This window comes from Mandrillus leucophaeus, unplaced genomic scaffold, assembly GCF_000951045.1.
Source record: "Mandrillus leucophaeus isolate KB7577 unplaced genomic scaffold, Mleu.le_1.0 Scaffold249, whole genome shotgun sequence".
Classification (NCBI taxonomy): Eukaryota; Metazoa; Chordata; class Mammalia; order Primates; family Cercopithecidae; genus Mandrillus; species Mandrillus leucophaeus.
The window spans coordinates 1760364-1780696 of NW_012102576.1; the positions used below are offsets into that span (position 1 = coordinate 1760364).

Consider the following 20333-nt stretch of genomic DNA (forward strand, 5'->3'; position numbering starts at 1 on the left):
GGTTGTGCATTGATCATTGTCAATTAATCATTAAAGTAGCAAAGTAAATTTGAAAATCAATGAAAAGAACACTTTAAAAAAGTGCCAGATTTACTATACAAAATAATTCTCTAATAAAATTGAAATTAAATTAGAAATCTACAATAAAAATATGTCTGAAAAATTCACAAATGTTGAAAACTAAATGACACATGTTAAAAATCAATGAATCAAAGAATGCAAAAGACAATTTAGAAACTATTTTTAACTGAATGGAAATTAAAAAATAGTATCTTAAAATATGTGGGGATGTTGCCAAATCATCTCATGTATTAATAGTATAACTTTTATTAGAAAAAAAGTTTCAAATCAACATATCAGCTTTCAATATAAGAAACTAAAAAAGCAAATTTAACCTACTATAAGAAGACAGTAAATAATAAAGATCAAAGCAGAAATCAGTGAGAAGAAAATTTTTACCTCAATGGCAAATAAGCACAAAAAAATGCTACTTAACATCATTGCATTAGTAAAATACAAGTTAAAACTACACTCATATGCCAAAACACATCATTTAGTGTGTCTAAAATTTACTTATTTATTTATTTATTTCTGAGATAGGGTCTCGCTCTGTCACTGAGGCTGGAGTGCAGTGGTGCAATCTCGGCTCACTGCAACCTCCGCCTCCCAGCTTCCAGCGATTCTCCTGCCTCAGCCTCCTGACTAGCTGGGATTACAGGTGCCTGCCACCTCGTCCAGCTAATTTTTGTATTTTTAGTAGAGACAGCGTTTCACTACATTGGCCAGGTTGGTCTCGAACTCACAACCTCAGGTGATCTGCCTGCCCCGGCCTCCCAAAGTGCTGGGATTATAGGCGTAAGCCACTGCGCCCAACCAGTATAAAATTTAAGAGGCTAATCAAAACAAGTGTTGACTAGGATATGAAGCAACTTCTCTCTCAGATTTTCTGTTACATACAGATAGGTAGAAAGTAAAATTTGTAAAATATCACCACCACTTTGGATAACAGTGTGGCACTTTTAAAAAGGTTAAATATATACTTATATGATTCAGCCATTTTGTTTCTAGGTGTTTATATTAAGGAAAAGAAAGACTTTGTTAATATGATACAAATACTTGTACACAAATATTATTAGCAAGTAGCATTATTTGTAATGATCAATAACTGGGAATTACCTAAATATACATCAATAAATGAAGAGATAAAAGGTAATTAACTCTTTACTCATGCAATGAGATGGTTGAATCTCAAGACAACTTTTCTAAGTGAAAATAAGACTTTGCAAATGATACATATTGTAAGACTTCATTTATATTAAATTCTATGAATTGCAAACTAAAGTGGCAGAAAACTGATTGACTGGAAAGAGAAAGAGGTAAGTACGTAGGGACACAGAGGAGAAATCACAAAGGTGCATGCCTAGAGAATGTTTTCCAGGTTAATTATCTTGATGTTCTTAATGGTTTCATGAGTATATATATATATATTTCTTGAGACTTGTTAAATTGTGTACTTTATATATGTGCAATTTATTATGTTAATTATATCTCAACATGTCTGGTAATAAATTCAGAAAGAAATGTATGTGATACTTAACCTCTCTGCTTCTGTCTCTTTATCTGTAAAACGAACATAATATTAGACCTGCCTTGCATAGTACTTACCATATACTAAACAATTTATATTACTTACTAATATTTGTGTTGGCTACTCTACAATGAATACAACTTTCTCCTAAATTTAGGGCCTAAGCACTTTTTAGTAAATCTATTAGAACGTGCAAATGTCTTGGGATTATGTGAAATGAGTGATTAGAATTATTACAGGGAAAGCTTAGGAAAAAAATTCAAAACTAGAGACTCATTGGGTCAAAGACTTACAGGTTGGGTGAGAGAATGGAGCCATCTTCCCACTGCCAAGATCCATTTGTTGGAACGTGTACTAATCCCATCCAGTGATATGACTTCACCAGTTTAAGTAAATCCTGTTTGAAATCACAAATACACTGTAAGTAAAATCAGTGTTCATAATTTTAGTAAATGCAAGACCATAGCCATTTCATCTGTTCTCACACTTGTAAAAATACGCATTCTGCCCCGCAACTAGCATAATTCCCATCTGAGCACACATACATGATACCTGCAATTTCTTTCTTTTTTTTTTTTTTTTTAATTATACTTTAAGTTCTAGGGTACATGTGCACAACGTGCAGGTTTGTTACATGTGTATACGTGTGCCATGTTGGTGTGCTGCACCCATCAACTCATCAGCACCCATCAACTCGTCATTTACATCAGTTATAACTCCCAATGCCATTCCTCCCCACTGCCCCCTCCCCATAATAGGCCCCGGTGTGTGATGTTCCCCTTCCTGTGTCTAAGGGATCTCATTGTTCAGTTCCCACCTATGAGTGAGAACATGCGGTGTTTGGTTTTCTGTTCTTGCGATAGTTTGCTGAGAATGATGGTTTCCAGCTGCATCCATGTCCCTACAAAGGACACGAACTCATCCTTTTTTATGGCTGCATAGTATTCCATGGTGTATATGTGCCACATTTTCTTAATCCAGTCTGTCACTGATGGACATTCCAACATTCCATCAGTGGAATGTTGATTCCAAGTCTTTACTGTTGTGAATAGTGCTGCAATAAACATACGTGTGCGTGTGTCTTTATAGCAGCATGATTTAGAATCCTTTGGGTATATACCCAGTAATGCGATGGCTGGGTCATACGGTATTTCCAGTTCTAGATCCTTGAGGAATCGCCATACTGTTTTCCACAATGATTCAACTAGTTTACAATCCCACCAACAGTGTAAAAGTGTTCCTATTTCTCCACATCCTCTCCAGCACTTGTTGTTTCCTGACTTTTTAATGATTGCCATTCTAACTGGTGTGAGATGGTATCTCATTGTGGTTTTGATTTGCATTTCTCTGATGGCCAGTGATGACGAGCATTTTTTCATGTGTCTGATACCTGCAATTTCTATGCTTTGTTATTTTCAATGAAGAAAGATTTAGGGTTGGTATTAGAATAACCAAGTCATAGTGTCCCTTATATGTTCCAGGTTCATATTCCAATGATTTGCCTCAGATGTTAGGATTAAATATAGGATGGGAAATTAAAATAAATACTCAACCTGGTCCTCTTTGCTGTATACTTTCAGAAGGCTGGCATTTTGAGACATACAAGAAGCCTGGCTCTCATACCAGTTTTTACTCTCATTAAAAAACTGGTAGCAGTTATTTTTATAACATATCCAGTTTTTAGGACATGGGCCACAGTAACTTTCTAGAAAAGGAGAATATATTATTAATTCTACACATCTGAACATTATAGCAGATTTTATCTATACAAATTAAATGTCTTTTTCACTCCAACTCTAAAATTTCAGATTATTAAATTATCATAGTCATAACCAAAGGCATATCTCTACATATTCATAGAGAGATGCCAGGCTGGGCGTAGTGTCTCATGCCTGTAATCCTAGCACTTTGGGAGGCCAAGGCAGGCGACTCACTTGAGGTTAGAAGTTTGATACCAGCCTGGCCAACATGGTGAAAACCTGCCTCTACTAAAAACACAAAAATTAGCCGGTGTGGTGGCGCATGCCTGCAGTCCCAACTACTTGGGAAGCTGAGGCACGAGAATTGCTCGAGCCCAGGAGGTGGAGGTTGCAGTCCCAAGTACTTGGGAGGCTGAGGCATGAGAATCACTTGAAACCGGGATGTAGAGGTTGCACTGTGCTGAGATCAACCCACTGTACTCCAGCCTGGGTGACAGAGTGAGACCCCATCTCAAAAAAAAAAAAAAAAAAGAGAGAGAGAGAGAGAAAGATGTCAAACCACACCTAAGTAGCCTCTATTTTTCACAAGTATTGGAGAGAAAGAGAGAGAGAGAGAAAGATATCAAACCTAAGAATCCTGTACTTTTACAAGTAATCCCTCATTGTTAAAAGGAAAACAGAAGCCATAGTGTATTACAGACTAGAATTAATTATTTAATTTTTCCTCTTCTTACATCATTGAATACATGCCTACACAATAGTGTAGGTAGATACATAAAATATATGTTCTAAAACATTTAAAAAATTCACTTACCAGTCAAGGGAATTTGAACTTCTTGGTTGAATAATGCTATTAAAATAACCATAAGTATTAAAAAGTTTGTATTGTTAGTAGTTTATACTATAAGCAAATATAGTTTACACATTTCTGGACTAATAGCAAAAATATGACAAAGATACATTTAATATTTCTAGTTTATGTTTCTGTGTTTCTGAATACTAACAAAAGTAATACATTATAATTGTTAAATTAACAATGTTGCAATCTACTTCTCTGTTATCACTTACAATTTAGGAATACGGCACTCCATATTGTTACCATAATAATGAAACGGATTCCCATAGCTACAGCAATGAAACAGCAGAAAAAAAGTGGAGATGCTGTCAAAGAAAATGGAGACAGATTAGAAAAAGAAGCATAAAGGGTTTAGGTATCTTTGTATTTAATATAAATATTAGAGGTTTTTTTCTTTTTTTAATGAGAAGGTAGTGTTGATCCTTTTTCTGCCTTAATTATTTTTCCCAGAACAGAGCATAAATATTTTGCAAATGATCAAAAACTAGAGTACAACAATGTAATATTTCCTTCTATACTTCTCTACAAGTTCCCCAGTCATCCCTAGAGTAAATTATGCTTATGATTTATTATTTTTATGCAGATACAATAATAAACATAAACAAAGAAGGAGGAAGCATCATCAAGATGGCTAACTGCAGGCACCCAGCACTCACTTCCACAAGGGACCAAAACAACAAGTAGATAACCACACGTTGAGTAGAGTGTTGAAGGGAGAAGGCTGGAATTCAGCAAGAAAGTGACCAAGTCTCTCTGAGGCACAGATGCTCAGGGCGATAGCATAGAAAGGGAAGAGAAGCAGGTGACATGGATCAGCTTAGAGCCAAGAGGGACTCTCCATTGAGGAGAAAAGGTAAGCAGGAGCTCCCCGGCGGTCCACATTCCCATTATAAATACCTGCTCTCCTAGCTATAGGAGAGCTCCACATTCCTCACAATCCCTGAGTCCGGTATAGGGAGTTGACTGGAATCCACATCACTGCATTATTTCAGGGTGGGAGTTCACACTGGGGTCCCTCCTCTTCTCTGGAACACAGGCTGCAGCAGCACTGCACCATTTTGAGAGTGTAGCCACCACGAAAGTACACTCTGCCCTGGGGCCTAATAGTTCCTTTATCTTCACATCTTTGGGGCCCAATAGCTTCTGCATCTTCACATCCCTGGGACCCTGCTGACATTCCACCAAATCCACCTAGAGGACTGCAGCATAGCAACACCAGGTGATCCCAATCAATGGTGTGGTCATGACCCTTGCGTCAAGCCCATACAGAGCCCTTTGTCCAGGGAACAGGTGATGCAGCCAAGTAGAGAGTCCGTCCTCAGCATAGACAGAGTCATGCATGTGCGCCCCAGATTCCCAGAGCCACTTGCTTGGGGCCCACGGCCACCACGGCCAGCAATCTCACTTTCTCCAGCAGCAGGCCAGAAGAGCATGGGATGATAAATTCAAAATGCCAAAAAAAAAAAAAAAAAAAGACCTCTGCCAAATAAGAATACTGTATTAAGCAAAGCTATCCTTTAGAAATAAAGGAGACATATTCTTCCAGACGAGCAAAAACTGAGGGAATTCATCACCACTAGACTAGCCCCACAAGAGATGCTTAAGGGAGTCCTATATCTGGAAGCAAAAGGACAATATCTATCACCATAAAAATGCACAGAAGTATAAAACTGGTAGAGCAGATACACAAATAAGAAAGAGAAAGGAATCAAATCTTATTACTACAGAGAACCACCAAACCACAAAGATAGATAATGATAGAGGAGAAAAAAAATCAATGAGTAGGTGAAACAACAGGTATACCGGAGAACAATGAAGAAAATGACAGAAGAGCAAGCTGGCTATGAAGAACCCTTTAGCTATTATCTTCTCACAGCAACATCAAACTAAATAACTATCCATGCAAGAAAGTACCTTCAAAAGAATTCAAGAAATTAGGTGAGCTATCACAGTACCCTGATTTTGGCATGATAAGAAGAAAAAACACATTAAAGAGGTAAGAAAAGACCGTCTTGCCTTGCCTAAACACCCCTCTTCCAAACCCAGATACTGCAGTGCTTGGAGAGAAACTGCCTGCTTGGGAAATGGAAATAAGAGTGTGGGACTTTGTGTTGGAACTTAGACGTGGCCCCACCACATTGGAACACAGCAAAAGACAGAGACCCCACGGCCTTTGATTCCACACCAGTGCTCATAGGGGGAGCATTTTGACCCACGTGGGCCAGAGAGGAATCCACTGCTTAGGCAGGAGGAACCTTAGTCTCAGCCCATTTTATCACCAGCTGACTAAAGTGGCCTTGGGTCTCAGGAAAATTTCAGTGGTTGCAGGCCATAGCAACCATGGCCCTTGGGCAAGCCCTGGCACAGCACTGGTCTGGGAAGCTGTGGACAAACAGAAAACTTACCAAACCCAGAGAAAGATATGAATAAGCACATAGAGGAAGGTCAAAGATTAGCAAGCAGATTCAACCCAAATAAGATTACCACAAGGCATATAAAATTTAAATGTTCAAAGCTTGAGATAAAGTCAGAATTTTAAAGGAAGCAAAATTTAAAAAGCAAAATAAATATAAAGAAGCTTCAACACATGTGTTAGCAGACTTCTTAGCAGAAACTTTATAGGCCAAGAGGAAGTGGGGTGACATACTCAAAGACCCGAGGAAAAAAAAACACCAACTGAGATACTGTACCCAACAAAACTATCAACATGACGGAGAGAAAAAATATTTCTCAGGCAAACAAAAGTTGAGTGAATTTATTCCCACTAGACCTGTCTTACATGACATGCTAAAGAGAGTTTTTTCAGTCAGAAAAAAAGAACATAAATGTGCAATAAGAAAAGATTTGAAGGTATAAAACTCACTGATAAAAGTAAGTACACAGACAAATTCAGAATATTCTAATACTGCAATTTTGGTGCCTCAACCACACAGATCTTCTAAAGATCAAAAGACAACTCTATCAAAATAAAAGTAATTATAATTTGTTAAGAGATAGTCAATATAAAATGATGTAAATCCATGCAAACATAAGTCAACATGTGAGAGGAGATGGAGTTAAAGTGTAGAGTTGTTTAGGGTTTTTTTGTTTTGTTTTTCTTTTCTTCATGATCAAAGTTAAGTTGTCATCAGTATAAAATAATTGCTATAGTTATAAGATGTCCTTGTAAGTCTCATGGTAACGACAAAACAAAAACTTATAATAGATACACTAAAATGAAAATCAAGGAATTAAAATACACTGCCAGAGAAAGCAACTTAATCACAAAGGAAGACAGGAAGAAAGGAAGACTTACAAAACTACTAGAAAACAAGGAACAAAATGGCAATAGTAAGTTTTTACTTACCAATAATAATATTAAATGTAAGGGGGCTAAATTCTCCAAGTAAAAGACAACAAAACTGAACAATATATTGCCTTCAAGAAACTCACTTTGCTCGTAAAAACACACATAGACTGACAGTATAGGATGAAAACAGATATTCCATGAAAATGAAAACCAGTAAAGAGAAGGCATAGCTATACTTAGATAAAGTAGACTTTAAGTCAAAAAGAGTAAAAAAGAGTCAAAGAAGACCATTATATAATGACAAATGGGTCATTTCAGCAATATAATATTGTATTTATAAGTATACATATGCACCCAATACTGCAGCACTCAGATATATTAACTAAATATTAATAGATCTGAAGGGAGAAATAGACTAATACAATAAGGGTAGAGGAGTTCAACCACACATTTTAAGCAATGGACAGATCGTTCAGAGAGAAAATTAGCAAAGAAACATCCAAATAAAACTATAATATAGACCTAATGAACCTTACTAAATGTACAGAACATTTCATCCAACTGCTGCAAAACACATATTCTTATTATCATCATATGGAACATTCATCAGGATAGACCATTTGCTAGGTGATAAGTCTCAACACATTTTCAAAATTCAATATTATATCAAGTAAATTTTCTGACAACAATGGAATAAAACTAGAAATTGATAACAAGAGGAACTTTGGAAACTGCACAGATACATGAAAATTAAACAAAATGCCTTTGAACAAATAAACAAATTCAGTAAAGTTTCAGGATACAAAAATCTACATACAAAAATCAGTAGTGTTTCTATACACCAATAACAAACTGGCTGAAAAAGAAATCGAGAAGTCAATTCCATTTATACCTACAAATAATAAAATATCCTGAAATAAATTTAATCACACAAGTGGAAGATCTCTACAATGAAAACTATAAAATACTGATTAATGAAACTAGAGAGGATGCAAAAACATGGAAAGACATCTGATGTTCATAGACTGAAAGAATATTGTTAAAGTAATTATATGACTCAAAGCAATCTATAGATTCAATGCAATTCCTATTACAATACTAATAACATTCTCTACAGAAATAGAAAAAATATCCTAAAATTTGTATGGTACCACAAAAGACTGAATAGTCAAAGCAATCTTGAACAAAAATGAAGAAAACTGGTGGCATCACATTACCTGATTTCAATATATACTACAAAACTATAATAACTTAAACAGTATGGCATTGACATAAAACTAGACATTTAGACCAATAAAACAGAATAGACAATGCAGGAATAAATCCATCTATTTATAGCCAACTGATTTTTCCAGAAAGGCACCAATAACATACACTGGAAAAGGACAGGCACTTCAATAAATGGAGCTGAAAAAACTGGATATCCACACAGAGGAATGAAATTAGACCCTCATCTCACACTATATACAAAAATCAACTCAAAATGGATTAATGACTTAAAGGTAAGAACTGAATCTACAAAACTACCAGAAGAGATAAACACCACAGGACATGAGTCTAGGCAAAGATTTTATGGGTAAGACTTCAAAAGTACAGGCAACAAAAGCAAAAAGAAACAAATGAGGCTGTATCAAACTAAAACACTTCTTTACTGCATAGGAAACAAGTGACAGAGTGAAGAGACAACTTGTAGAATGAGAGAAAATACTTGCAAATTATTCCTCTGACAAGAGAACAATATCCAGAATATACAAGGAATTCAAACAACTCAACAGCATCATCAACAACAAAAACTGATTTGAAAATGAGAAAAGGATCTGAATAGATATTTCTGAGAAGATAAACAAATAGCCATGGATATATTTTTTGAAAGTTCAACATCATTCATCATCAATAAGATGAAAATCAAAACCACAATGAGTATCATCTCACCCTAAGTTAGAATAGCTATTATTTAAAAAAACAAAAAATAACAAATGACAGTGAGGATGCAGGGAAAGGCTAATGTTTATATAATGTTGGTGGGAATGTAAATTAGTATAGCCATTATGGAAACAGTATGGAGGTTCCTTAAAAAACCAAAAATAGAAATCAGTATATTGAAATAATGTCTGCAGCCCCATATCTATTGCAGCATTATTCACAATAGCCAAGATATGGAATCAACCTGTGTCCATTAACAGATGAATGGCTAAACAAAATGTGTGTACACACACACACACAGAGTAATACCATTCAGTCATAAAAAAAGAATGAAAAGAATGAAATCCTATTATTTGCACCAACATGGATGCGTCAGAAGTACATAATGTTAAGTAAAGTAAATAACGCATAGAAAGATAAATACTGCGTATTCTCACTCATATGTAGGAGATCCAAACTTTTAGCTCACAGAATTAGAGAGTAGAATTGTGGTTATTTAAGGCTAGAAAGAATAGTGAGGAGGAGAAGATTGGGAGACGTTAATGGATACATAATTACAGCTACATGCGGGCTTTTTCTAGTGTTCCTACAGCACTGTAGGGAGTGTACAGTTAAGAGTAATTTATTGTATATTTTCAGATAGCTAGAAGAGGTTTTGAATGTTCCCAACACAAAGAACTGATAAATGTTTGAGGTGATGGATATGCTAATTACCTTGATTTGGTCATTAGACATTGTATAGTTGTATGGAAATATCACTGTATCCCTTAAATATGTATAATTATTACATGCCAACTAGAAATAAATAAAAATTACCATTCCCCTTAGCTACATATTAAAAATACATTTTAAAGAAACTATAATATACAAAATATCCTATGAATTTTTATTTTTATTTTTTAACCTAAGACAATATCCTGGTGATTAGTTCTCATGGCGTTTAAGGATACCAAATTTATAAATAGTTGCATTGTATTTCACTGACAACTCTGGACAGAATCTAATTTTTGACAGACTTTGAATTTTTTTTCCAGTGGATATTTAATTTGTTTCTTAGGTGTTGCTATTAGAAATAATGATACATTTCATACCCATCTGTGTATATTTTTGAGTCCCTCTCTGGGATAAATTCCCACAATGATAATTGCTGAGTGAAAAGGCATGTGGGTTTAAAATTTTGGTAACAATTGAATATTTTAGTCCAAAAAGGAATTTTTACATATAGCACTTTGCATTCCTTAAATTAATTCTTGTAAAGTGATGCTATTCGTTAATAATTTGTTTCTTAGTTTTTAATCAAAATTGAGGGGTCACCTGTTGTTTTGCTTTTCATACAAACTATATAAAGGTCTATTATCGATAATATTCTGCTTTGAAAAAAGACATTGGAGAGTACATCTTCTTCACTGCAGTCAGAAACAATTCTATAAATAATAATCTAGCTATCACTTCTATAATATTTAGGAACATATCTCTGGAGGATTTTTAAAATATCTTTTCTGTTTTTCATTTCTATTTAGTTTTCTTTTCAGTAATCTCTTAGAAATTCCTGCCTCAATTATATTATCATGATAAATAAACTCGTCATTTTTTAGGCCATGAAAATATTCTAAACTCAATAGCTTTTAATACCATAATTTTATTATATATTTTAATATTATATTAGAGTTCATGGGGGTATTCCTGCTTTCCTGATGAAGATAAAGTAAGCTGAATGATTGTCATTGATTTAATCACATAGTTTCCAAGATTCATTTGAATATACTGAGAGTAGACAAATGGAACATAGGACTTACCGTTTTCTCTACATTTGCTTTTGATTACTGGACATCTTTGCTTTTGGCATCGTGTTGAAAAATCACTCTTTGCTAGACCCAACTTATAATTATGAAATTCACTCATCTCTAGAGAGAAAGAATTCAGGCTTATATGAGTCATGGCCTTTCTGCTATTTGGTGCATACATTTTAAAAATTCCACTTGCCATTTCCATCTATGTACTTCTCATGACAATCCTTTTTAAAGCACAACATGAATTTATTTTCATTTTATATTACTACATTATTATGTTTACACTTTACTATATAAATAAAATTACATTTATGCCATGCAAAGTACCCTCAGCAAATCCTAACTAATTTTAACTATTAAAATTAGTTAATTCATAATGTATAATGAAACCTAACATTACCAGAAAGGGACTTGGTATAGTGAAAAGACATGTTGGAGAAAGATATGTATTTAAATCACCTATCCACATATACAAACTTACTATAACTTCATAAATAATCTAGCTTTTGCATCCCAGTTTCCTAACTTGCAAAAGAAGAAAGAAATAAAAAAGAAAAGGATACTATTACAACCCAGTATGGGTATTTTAAAAATGAAATAAAAATATAAGGAACTTAACATCAATAACATCAATCGTTTAGTAAGCTTTTAGTAAATACTAGTGTGTCTAATTTTCTTTTATTTATTTATTTATTGTTTTTTATTTTTTGAGATAGAGTTTCGCTCTTGTAGCCCAGGCTGGAATGCAGTGGCGTGATCCTGGCTCATTGCAACCTCCACCTCCTGGATTCAAGCGATTCTCCTGCCTCAGCCTCCTGAGTAGCTGGGATTACAGGCTTGTGCCACCATACCTGGCTAATTTTTTTATTTTTAGTACAGACAGGGGTTCATCATATTGGCCAGGCTGGTCTCGAACTCCTGAGCTCAGGTGATCCACCTGCCTCGGCCTCCCAAAGTTCTGGGATTACAGGCGTGAGCCACTGTGCCCAGCCGTCTAATTTTCTTTATAATGAAGGACATACATAGGCTAAAATAGTAGGATCTAACCCTTTAGAACAAAGACAGATAATCTTGCCGCTGAACAAAATACTGAAAGAATCATTTTGCTCTCTTGAAATATTAATTATTTACTGATGATTAATATTTTCTTAAAAGCTTTTTAAAAAACTTTTATTTTTGGTTCAGGGTTGTATGCAAAGGTTTGTTACATATGTAAACTCATGTCATGGGGGTTTGTTGTACAAAAGCGTTTTATAAATTAAATGATAATATGAATTATCTTTTATAGCTAAAATTAGACTTAGACATTGTTTGCACATGTAATATCTAACTCAGTTATTTTACATATGGAGTAAAGAGAGTAGGTATCACTTTATGGATGAAGAAACTGAATATTAGAGATGGCCAGAATCATAAAGCTTATTTAATATAATGTTACCAACTGTGAATAAGTTATAAATGTATAAACACCTTTAGGATAAAAAGGGCTTTAAAATACATGTCACTTGATTTGAATATTACACAAATCTACTAAGATCAATATGGAATGTTTCATGCCTGTATTTGATAGAAAAAGAAACTAAACTAAACTACATAGAGGTTGCAGATTGACCCCATTTCAAATCTAGAGAGCGGTAAAAGTTTGAGTAAAATTCAAGTATGACTCCACATCTGTTTCACTATTTCAAGCTGGCCCAAATTGTGACTTTACCATAATATAGTTAATAAAATAAAGGGAAAAAAAGTTTTTAAGTTTTGGAAGACTTGATTTCACATACAATACAGACGTAACATGAAATCAACATAAATAGAACATGAAAAGAATCAGAGTAAATTGCTTGCCTATGCCTTATATGCTTGTATAAAATTCTTGGTATCTTAAAATTGTATACAAACAAAACTACACACTTATGTGGTGAAAACATACCCAAGTTGTGTCGAGGCCTCCGACCACGAATCCACCCCATCAAATAATTGTAAGTGCACGTCTACCTCAGAGAGGAATCTGAAGTCTTCAAAGCACAAAGGATTCCTGAATAAAATAAAATTGAGCATTTGTTTTTTGTTCTCTTTCCTGTGGTGAGAGAAAATATTTTGAATAGAAAAGTAAAATGCAGAAACTTTCCCCCTGTGCATGCCTCTAAGAAAAGAATAGAAATGACAATTCACATAAAGCCAGGCAAAAATAATTGTATACATATCTCTTGGTTGTAAAATAATCGCCAATTACTTCAAAATGTCATAACAATATAATGAATATATTAATTCACCTACACTGAGATATTTAACACAAATATTTTACATTACTGATATTAGATAACAGCACACACAGTTTTCTGTTTATAGTTATTTATTGCTTCTTGGCCTTTTAGCTAAGACCAAGTGTTTATAGTTGTTTATTTTATCTGGCAATAATTTAGTTTTCTTTCTGCTAGCTAAACTCAGGTAAGTTTTGTGCACTTTTATTGAATGTCCTTTTCTAGTGCATTTTCATCCAACGTGCCCATATCATCATCATCAACAACAAATTCTCATCACCATCGTCATTAATAAAACTAATCTCACATGTTTATTTAGTAACATCTTAGCAATGCACAGCAGAGCTTCCAGAAAAAAAAACTAATAAATATGCATAGTGCTTAGACTTTAAAAATAAAAGCTATTTCATATTTGATTATGATAGTTGGAAAGCACAGATATAACTTGTTTCACCTTGCATGTAAAGATGTGTATCAAAGGTAAGTGCCCCTTACAACATCAGAAAACTCAAAAATTTGAGAATTCAAATTGAAACTCAATTCTTCTAATCCTAAAGGTAAAGATTCAATTTTTTCTAGTTTTGCTTAGAGACAAAGCTTCTTCTTATAGTAATATTACAACTTCTAATTCTTTAATAGGTATATACTAATTCCCTATCATCAGATACAGTGATAGAATATACATCAGAAATGATAAGTATTCTGTATCCTCAGGAGTTCTATTCAAGCATCTAAGAAACAATTAGAATTACCTTACAGTGTAAATATTTTTATTTTTTTGAGGTCGAAATATAGTTTCTCATATCTTGAATAATAAACACACACACATACACACATACACACACCTGCTCAGAGAGGGAAGATCTTGATTCTTGTGGATAAAAGTCTTCTATAAAACTAGAAAATTTAGATATGTTCTCAGTTCCTGATCTAGAATTGAAAGTGGAGATACTCAGTGAAATTCTATCTTTGAGAAAGGTGTGACAAATGTTATAATCTCACCTTCCTGTGGAAAAACATAAACCACAGTACTTCCGCCTTATCACTATAGAAATATTGTTAATTTGGTAAAAGAGATAAGACCACCCATGGTTGGATAAATGTTCAGTTGGTGCAAAAGTAATTTTAGTTTTGCCATTATTTTTAATAACATTTTAGGATTTGAAAATGATGATTTTAAATGATGCCATTTAATCCTAAATATTTTAAAGATTCAATTCAGTTCCAGTTAATACCTCAGATTTTGTTGTGGGACTTACAAAGCAGAATTCTAAATATACATTAAATTGCAAAAGTCAAGACTAGGAAAATCACTATTGAAGATGAAGAAAACGTGGGAGCCTTGTTTTATTAAATAGTAAGACCTATGTTAAAACCATATTAATAAAGGCAAAGTGGCATGTGGGACATAGATAGACAAATTGAGAAGGGAAAAAATACAGACAAGAAAAAGTCATGTACATAGATTAAAAAATATAAGGTAACATTGCAGATAAAGTGGGAAATTAGCTTCTATTCAATATTAGTCCTTGGTTACCATCACACTGGCCTTTAAGTTAAAAAAAACTTAGTTCTGGGAATTGTTAAATTTTAATATAAAAACATGAAATTGCATCTCTGTCATATAGACATCATATGCAGAAGAATTAGAAACTTAAATATATACCCCAGTATACATAAAAATAAGTGAATATATGAATTGATGCCAAAGAACAAGATTAGCTAAATATATATTTTATTTGTTTATTAATTTAAAATACTAACGTAAGACATCATATAAAGTAATATAAGATGAACACATTATACAATTTTAACAATAACCAAAGTTATTAATCTCAAAAACAACTTTCATGTGGTAATGTGTTAAAGTTGGACAATAAATTTATTCAACTTTTTTTTTATTTAGCAAATACTATTTGCTACACCCTTTTCTAGGTCTTGAGAATGTCAAAGTAAACAATCCAAAAGAAGGTTTTTGCCCACATGGAAATTACTTTTTTTTTTTTTTAAAGACAGAGTTTCGCTCTTGTCCAGGCTGGAGTGCAATGGGAGATCTCGGTTCACTGCAACCTCTGCCTCCTGGGTTCAAGCAATTCTCCTGTCTCAGCCTCCAGAGTAACTGGGATTACAGGCATGTGTCACCACACTTGGCTAATTTTTGTATTTCGAGTAGAGACGAGGTTTCGCCATGTTAGTCAGGCTGGTCTCGAACTCCTAACCTCAGGTGATCCTCCTGCCTCGGCCTCCCAAAGTGCTGAGATTACAGGTGTGAGCCACCACACCCAGCTGGAAATTACTTTTTAGTTTAGGTGATAGAAAATGAAAAAGTACAAAACAAATTCAAAATTAAACAGGATAGGTAAATATAAAACAAGTTGAAGAAAATGTATTATTTTCTGACATACCAAGATTCTTTTCAGCTAATCAGCATTTTCTATTAACTATTTTATATAGTAAAAATAGATCTATATAGAGGAAATTTGGGCTGATATTTTCTTACAACCACATTTTAACAAATATTTGGTTTTTGAAAGGAAACGAATAAATGTTTAAATGCTGGCTTTTTATGGGGAAAACTTGAATCACAGTTTCCTGAAGAGTTATTTTGATGTATGTAGTTTTCAGTTGAATAGAGATTATTTGTCTCTTAAATACAGAATTGAGAAAAGGGGATAGGAATAGGATAAAAAAGAACATTTGTATATCCTACCTATTTCATTTAGTTCAAATGGCAATTTACAGCCAACAGGGAAGTCACAAAACATGCCTAAAAGAAGTGTTTTGAAATAAATACCATGATAAAGCTAAGCACGGCAAGAGTTATATTGTCATATATAAAGAACCCTAAACCAACTGACAGAGTGTGGAAAGGATCCTCAAAGAAGAAAATTCTAAAATAAGTCTTGTATGTTGAGTTAAAACAATTACTTAGATAAAGAAATAGTATGTTAAAACTCCAATTTCTTTCTCAATGTTGAACATATACTCACTTTGCTATAGTCATGATGGTAAACTTGTTGGGGATTTGCTGGGCATTTGTACTGGTTTATGCTACATGGAATTGCAAAAGGACATAGCATAGCTTTCAGAGATAATATTTCCTAATAAATGAAATAAAACCCACACAAATGAATTTATGCAGAAAGAATAATTTGACTATAAAAGTACCTGAACAAACTTCATATAGACGTATTTATATAACTTTTAAAAACTATTGTTAGAAGAAAAGTTACAATATTTTGCAAACAGCCTGAGCTCAAGTTATTTGAGAACATCCATCACCACAATAAGCTCTTTAATTACGTTCATTAGTTGAGAAGAGCCAATAATCAACTAGCCTTTTTGATCAGTAAGCTAACTTGCACTGTGGTCTCAGAAAATCCTTCTCTTCTGGTACACAGGAAAGACTTAACATGCAGTGCAAGTTTGTGGTGAGAAACAGAGCTCTTGGCAGGTTGCTTGCTTCAAGCTGTGACACTAAAACTGGATGTGGTCTGAGGTGTTTACTGGACACTTGTCCAAATATGAAAGCATAAAATGTGTGGTTATTGCCAAGCAAAAATTTTGTAATCTTGACCTTATGGTAAATGTGTTTGAATTGACAAAAGACATGTCAAAAAGGACAAATTTTTAAAATTCACATGGACAATAAAGAAAACAAAAGGGAGTGGAAGAAACAGAGCTGAGTCTTTGGATATGCAGGGGCATCTATGGCCACACCACCATGGTGCACCCATTGTTATCAGGACATGCATGGGCATATTGAAGCAGAAGTGAAACGATGACTAATGAAAAAATAAAAAAGTCTGCAAACATTTTAAGAAATATATATATATATATTTTCAGAACCTATTTTGCATTCAGCTAGGTATTACGGGGCTACGTACTGACATATAATATCAACTGGTGTATTGTAATCATATGAACTCAAGGCAGAGATTCCATAAATCTTGAATGTATCCTTTGGGGAAAAACAGGTCATCATCTTGGCAATTAATTAATATTTTCTGGCACAGCTTCCTAAACCAGGAATGATTAAATGATTTTTTGGACCCAACTCAGTTGAAACTTTGTATAATTCTAAAATTTAGCAATTCATTTGAAATATCTTTAGCAAATATTTGTGTTATATTAACTTAATCCATGCTAGGACACACCATTTTTTTGTTTGTTTAATTGCAATCTATGTAGTATAATGGAACAGAAAAGTGTTTTTTCCCACTCTGGTATTATCTTTATAATTGTGCATAAATAGCCATAAATAAATAGTACCTTTTAAAAATTGCTCTCAAGTAACTTACACGCATGATTTGCGGGTCAGATGACATCATATTTTTTATTAGCATCCTGGTTACTTTTCTCTGATTGCTTATTTGTTTGCCACTAAACCTTTCATTTCCTGCTAGAGTGGTAATCTCCACATTTGTAAATGGAATGATGCCTTTAATGACTTCTGCATCTTGGATTCAAATGGATTTTGTGTTTACTTCAGTGCTCTGAGTATCAAAGAAGTCTAGAATTTTGAAGATGTCTTAAATTGGTAACGTTACTTACCACAAGTGCCTAAAGACACGATCTAGGGATAAGACAGCATTTTTTTTTCCAAAGGAAAATGGCTCATTAATTGTAGATCTGAGTGAAAGCAAGGTGTCTCAAGTCACGTTTTTTTCACTCTTACATACCTATTAGCAGGTGCTCAAATTTTAGCTGACTTATTTCTTCTTCCTTTATCCCCAGTAGCTTCATTTGTGTGCAGAGGCATAAAAAATGCAAGGGGTTAAAAGTCTACAACTCTTGCATTATATTTTGGAGAATATAAAAATCACTACTAAAATCTTACAATGCTCCTCTTGAGGTCTTAGCCAAGAGGCCCTGGTGTTTTTCTACACTGTAATAATGTTGTCTTCATTATTTGACATAGAAGTAACAGTACCAAAGCTTAACAAAAATAAGTAAAAAATAGGAAATTACCGACATTTTCATAATATCATTCTATATTTATTTATTGGGCTTTTATCTATTATAGGGCAATCATATTGTTTGGCCATGAATAAACAAAGTTCAATAAAGTGTAAAGCATGATTCCTGTCATCTAGCTGTTCACACCCTATTTAAGGCATACACAGAAGCATATGGTTTTAAATTAACATGTAATTCACAGTGACAGACACAAACTTCGGGTTTTTTCAAAGATAGTATTATAGATGACAATTTTCTAATAGGTCTCCAACATTAAATATGAGAAAATGGTGTTAGAGAAGGTGTCCCAGACTGGGTGATTTCTGAAGATTAAAAAAAAAAAAGTTAGAAATCAAGGTAATGTTGTTAAAACATACAACATACCAAAGACAGAAATCTCAAAAACATAGAAGAGAGACATTAAAATGAATAAATAAAGCTACATGCAGTCCAGTACTGTTGGTTTATTAAGTGGCGTTATGAAGAGCTGGAGATGAAAACAGAGCTGGAACCACAAGAAAGGGTGTGAGTGAGAAGAAAGATTTATAATCTAAGCTATGTTGTTTGAGTAGTACCGTGTAGTCAGTAAAAAGTCTTTGAGGGGTTTTAAGTAAGAGGTTAACAAGGCTAGGTTTCCATGCTTTGAGCAGACAATGTGACCTACTCAGGGGACAATGAATTTGATGCTAACGGAGCTAGAAAAACAGACACAAATTATTAAGGGCTACATGCCATAGAAGCAAATGATGTTTTTACATGGAACTGTGATATTAACAAAGGAAACTATTTCTCAGTGAAGATACCAATCTATACCATAAAGCAGAACTAATTACTGACAATGCTACACTAGAACAGATTTAGAATGTAATGTTGGTTTCATTCTCTGAGGAAGTGGGGTATATCCAAATGGCTGTTGTACAGCAACATTGTGGTTGCCGCATAGTAACCTTGTGTGCTTATTCACAATTTATCGCCTCTTAGTTTCAAATCTATCCTTCACTACCCTGCTCTACCATAATGAAAAGAGATCCCATAAATTTTCTCCCTTGCCAGCTTACACGATAAGTTTTGTCTCTAAAAGGCACTGTGTAGATTGGAGTAGAAAGGATTTTTCTTCCTGCTTTTATGATACTTTCTCTCCTTTTGCTCCTATGGCTGTGGCTACCAGCTGCATGTTTGCGTGACATCCTGTGGTATCTACCCTCCAGCAAGTTTTTGTTAGCTGTCCGGATCCCTGTCCCATGCCTTCCAGTATCTAGCTCCGGCACTCTGGAATGAAGACTTCCTGTTGGCCAGTCACAGCGTGAGATCCATCCTCACCAATTTCAACTTGCTGGTGTTAGAACTGCCCTGTCCTGGGGCCAGCCACAGTTGTGTTGGATTGTCATTTTAAACACCTTCAAAGACTAGAAGAAATTAATTCATCTGAATATATGAGTGGAAATATTCATTTTATTCAGCACTTAGAATAGTTCTTGATAATATTATGATTTATACTTTATACATGATGTATTTTAACGAATTGCAGCTGTTTAAGAAATAAATAATATAGCAGGGCGCAGTGGCTCACGCCTGTAATCCCTCACTCCTATAATCCCTCACTCCTATAATCCCTCACACCTGTAATCTCAGCACTTTGGGAGGCCGAGGTGGACAAATTGCTTGTGGTAAGGAGTTTGAGATCAGCCTAGCCAACATGGCGAAACCCCATCTCTACGAAAAATTAGCCAGGCCTGGTGGCCAGTACCTGTAGTCCCAGTTACTTTGGAGGTGGAGGCCGAAGAATTACTTGAGCCTGGAAGGCTGAGATCGCAGTGAGCCGAGATCATGCCACTGCACGGGTGACAGAGCGAGCCTCTGTCTCAAAGAAAGAAAGAGTATGTACTTGGATATGTATTTTTAAAATAATGTAAAGATATAAAAATAATTCTAAGAACATAATTGTATGGCTTTTGAAGAAACTAGAAGTA

General features: G+C 34.3%; 1 protein-coding gene across 2 annotated transcripts in view; it reads right to left on the minus strand.

The window, feature by feature from the left end:
* Positions 1–20333, minus strand: part of LOC105542012 (NKG2-D type II integral membrane protein) — a 65467-nt gene that overhangs the window by 2804 nt on the left and 42330 nt on the right. Inside the window, exons 1-7 of one of the 2 annotated variants that reach the window (XM_011983367.1) lie at positions 14250–14361; positions 13074–13178; positions 11153–11260; positions 4357–4449; positions 4103–4138; positions 3142–3293; positions 1882–1985 (exon numbers count right to left, since the gene is read on the minus strand). In XM_011983367.1, the coding sequence (XP_011838757.1) occupies positions 1882–1985; positions 3142–3293; positions 4103–4138; positions 4357–4449; positions 11153–11260; positions 13074–13113 (533 nt within the window). In that variant the 5' untranslated portion in view covers positions 13114–13178; positions 14250–14361. Of the gene's footprint in view, positions 1–1881; positions 1986–3141; positions 3294–4102; positions 4139–4356; positions 4450–11152; positions 11261–13073; positions 13179–14249; positions 14362–20333 lie in introns of those variants that run through there. The other variant, XM_011983368.1, reaches the window with a different exon arrangement.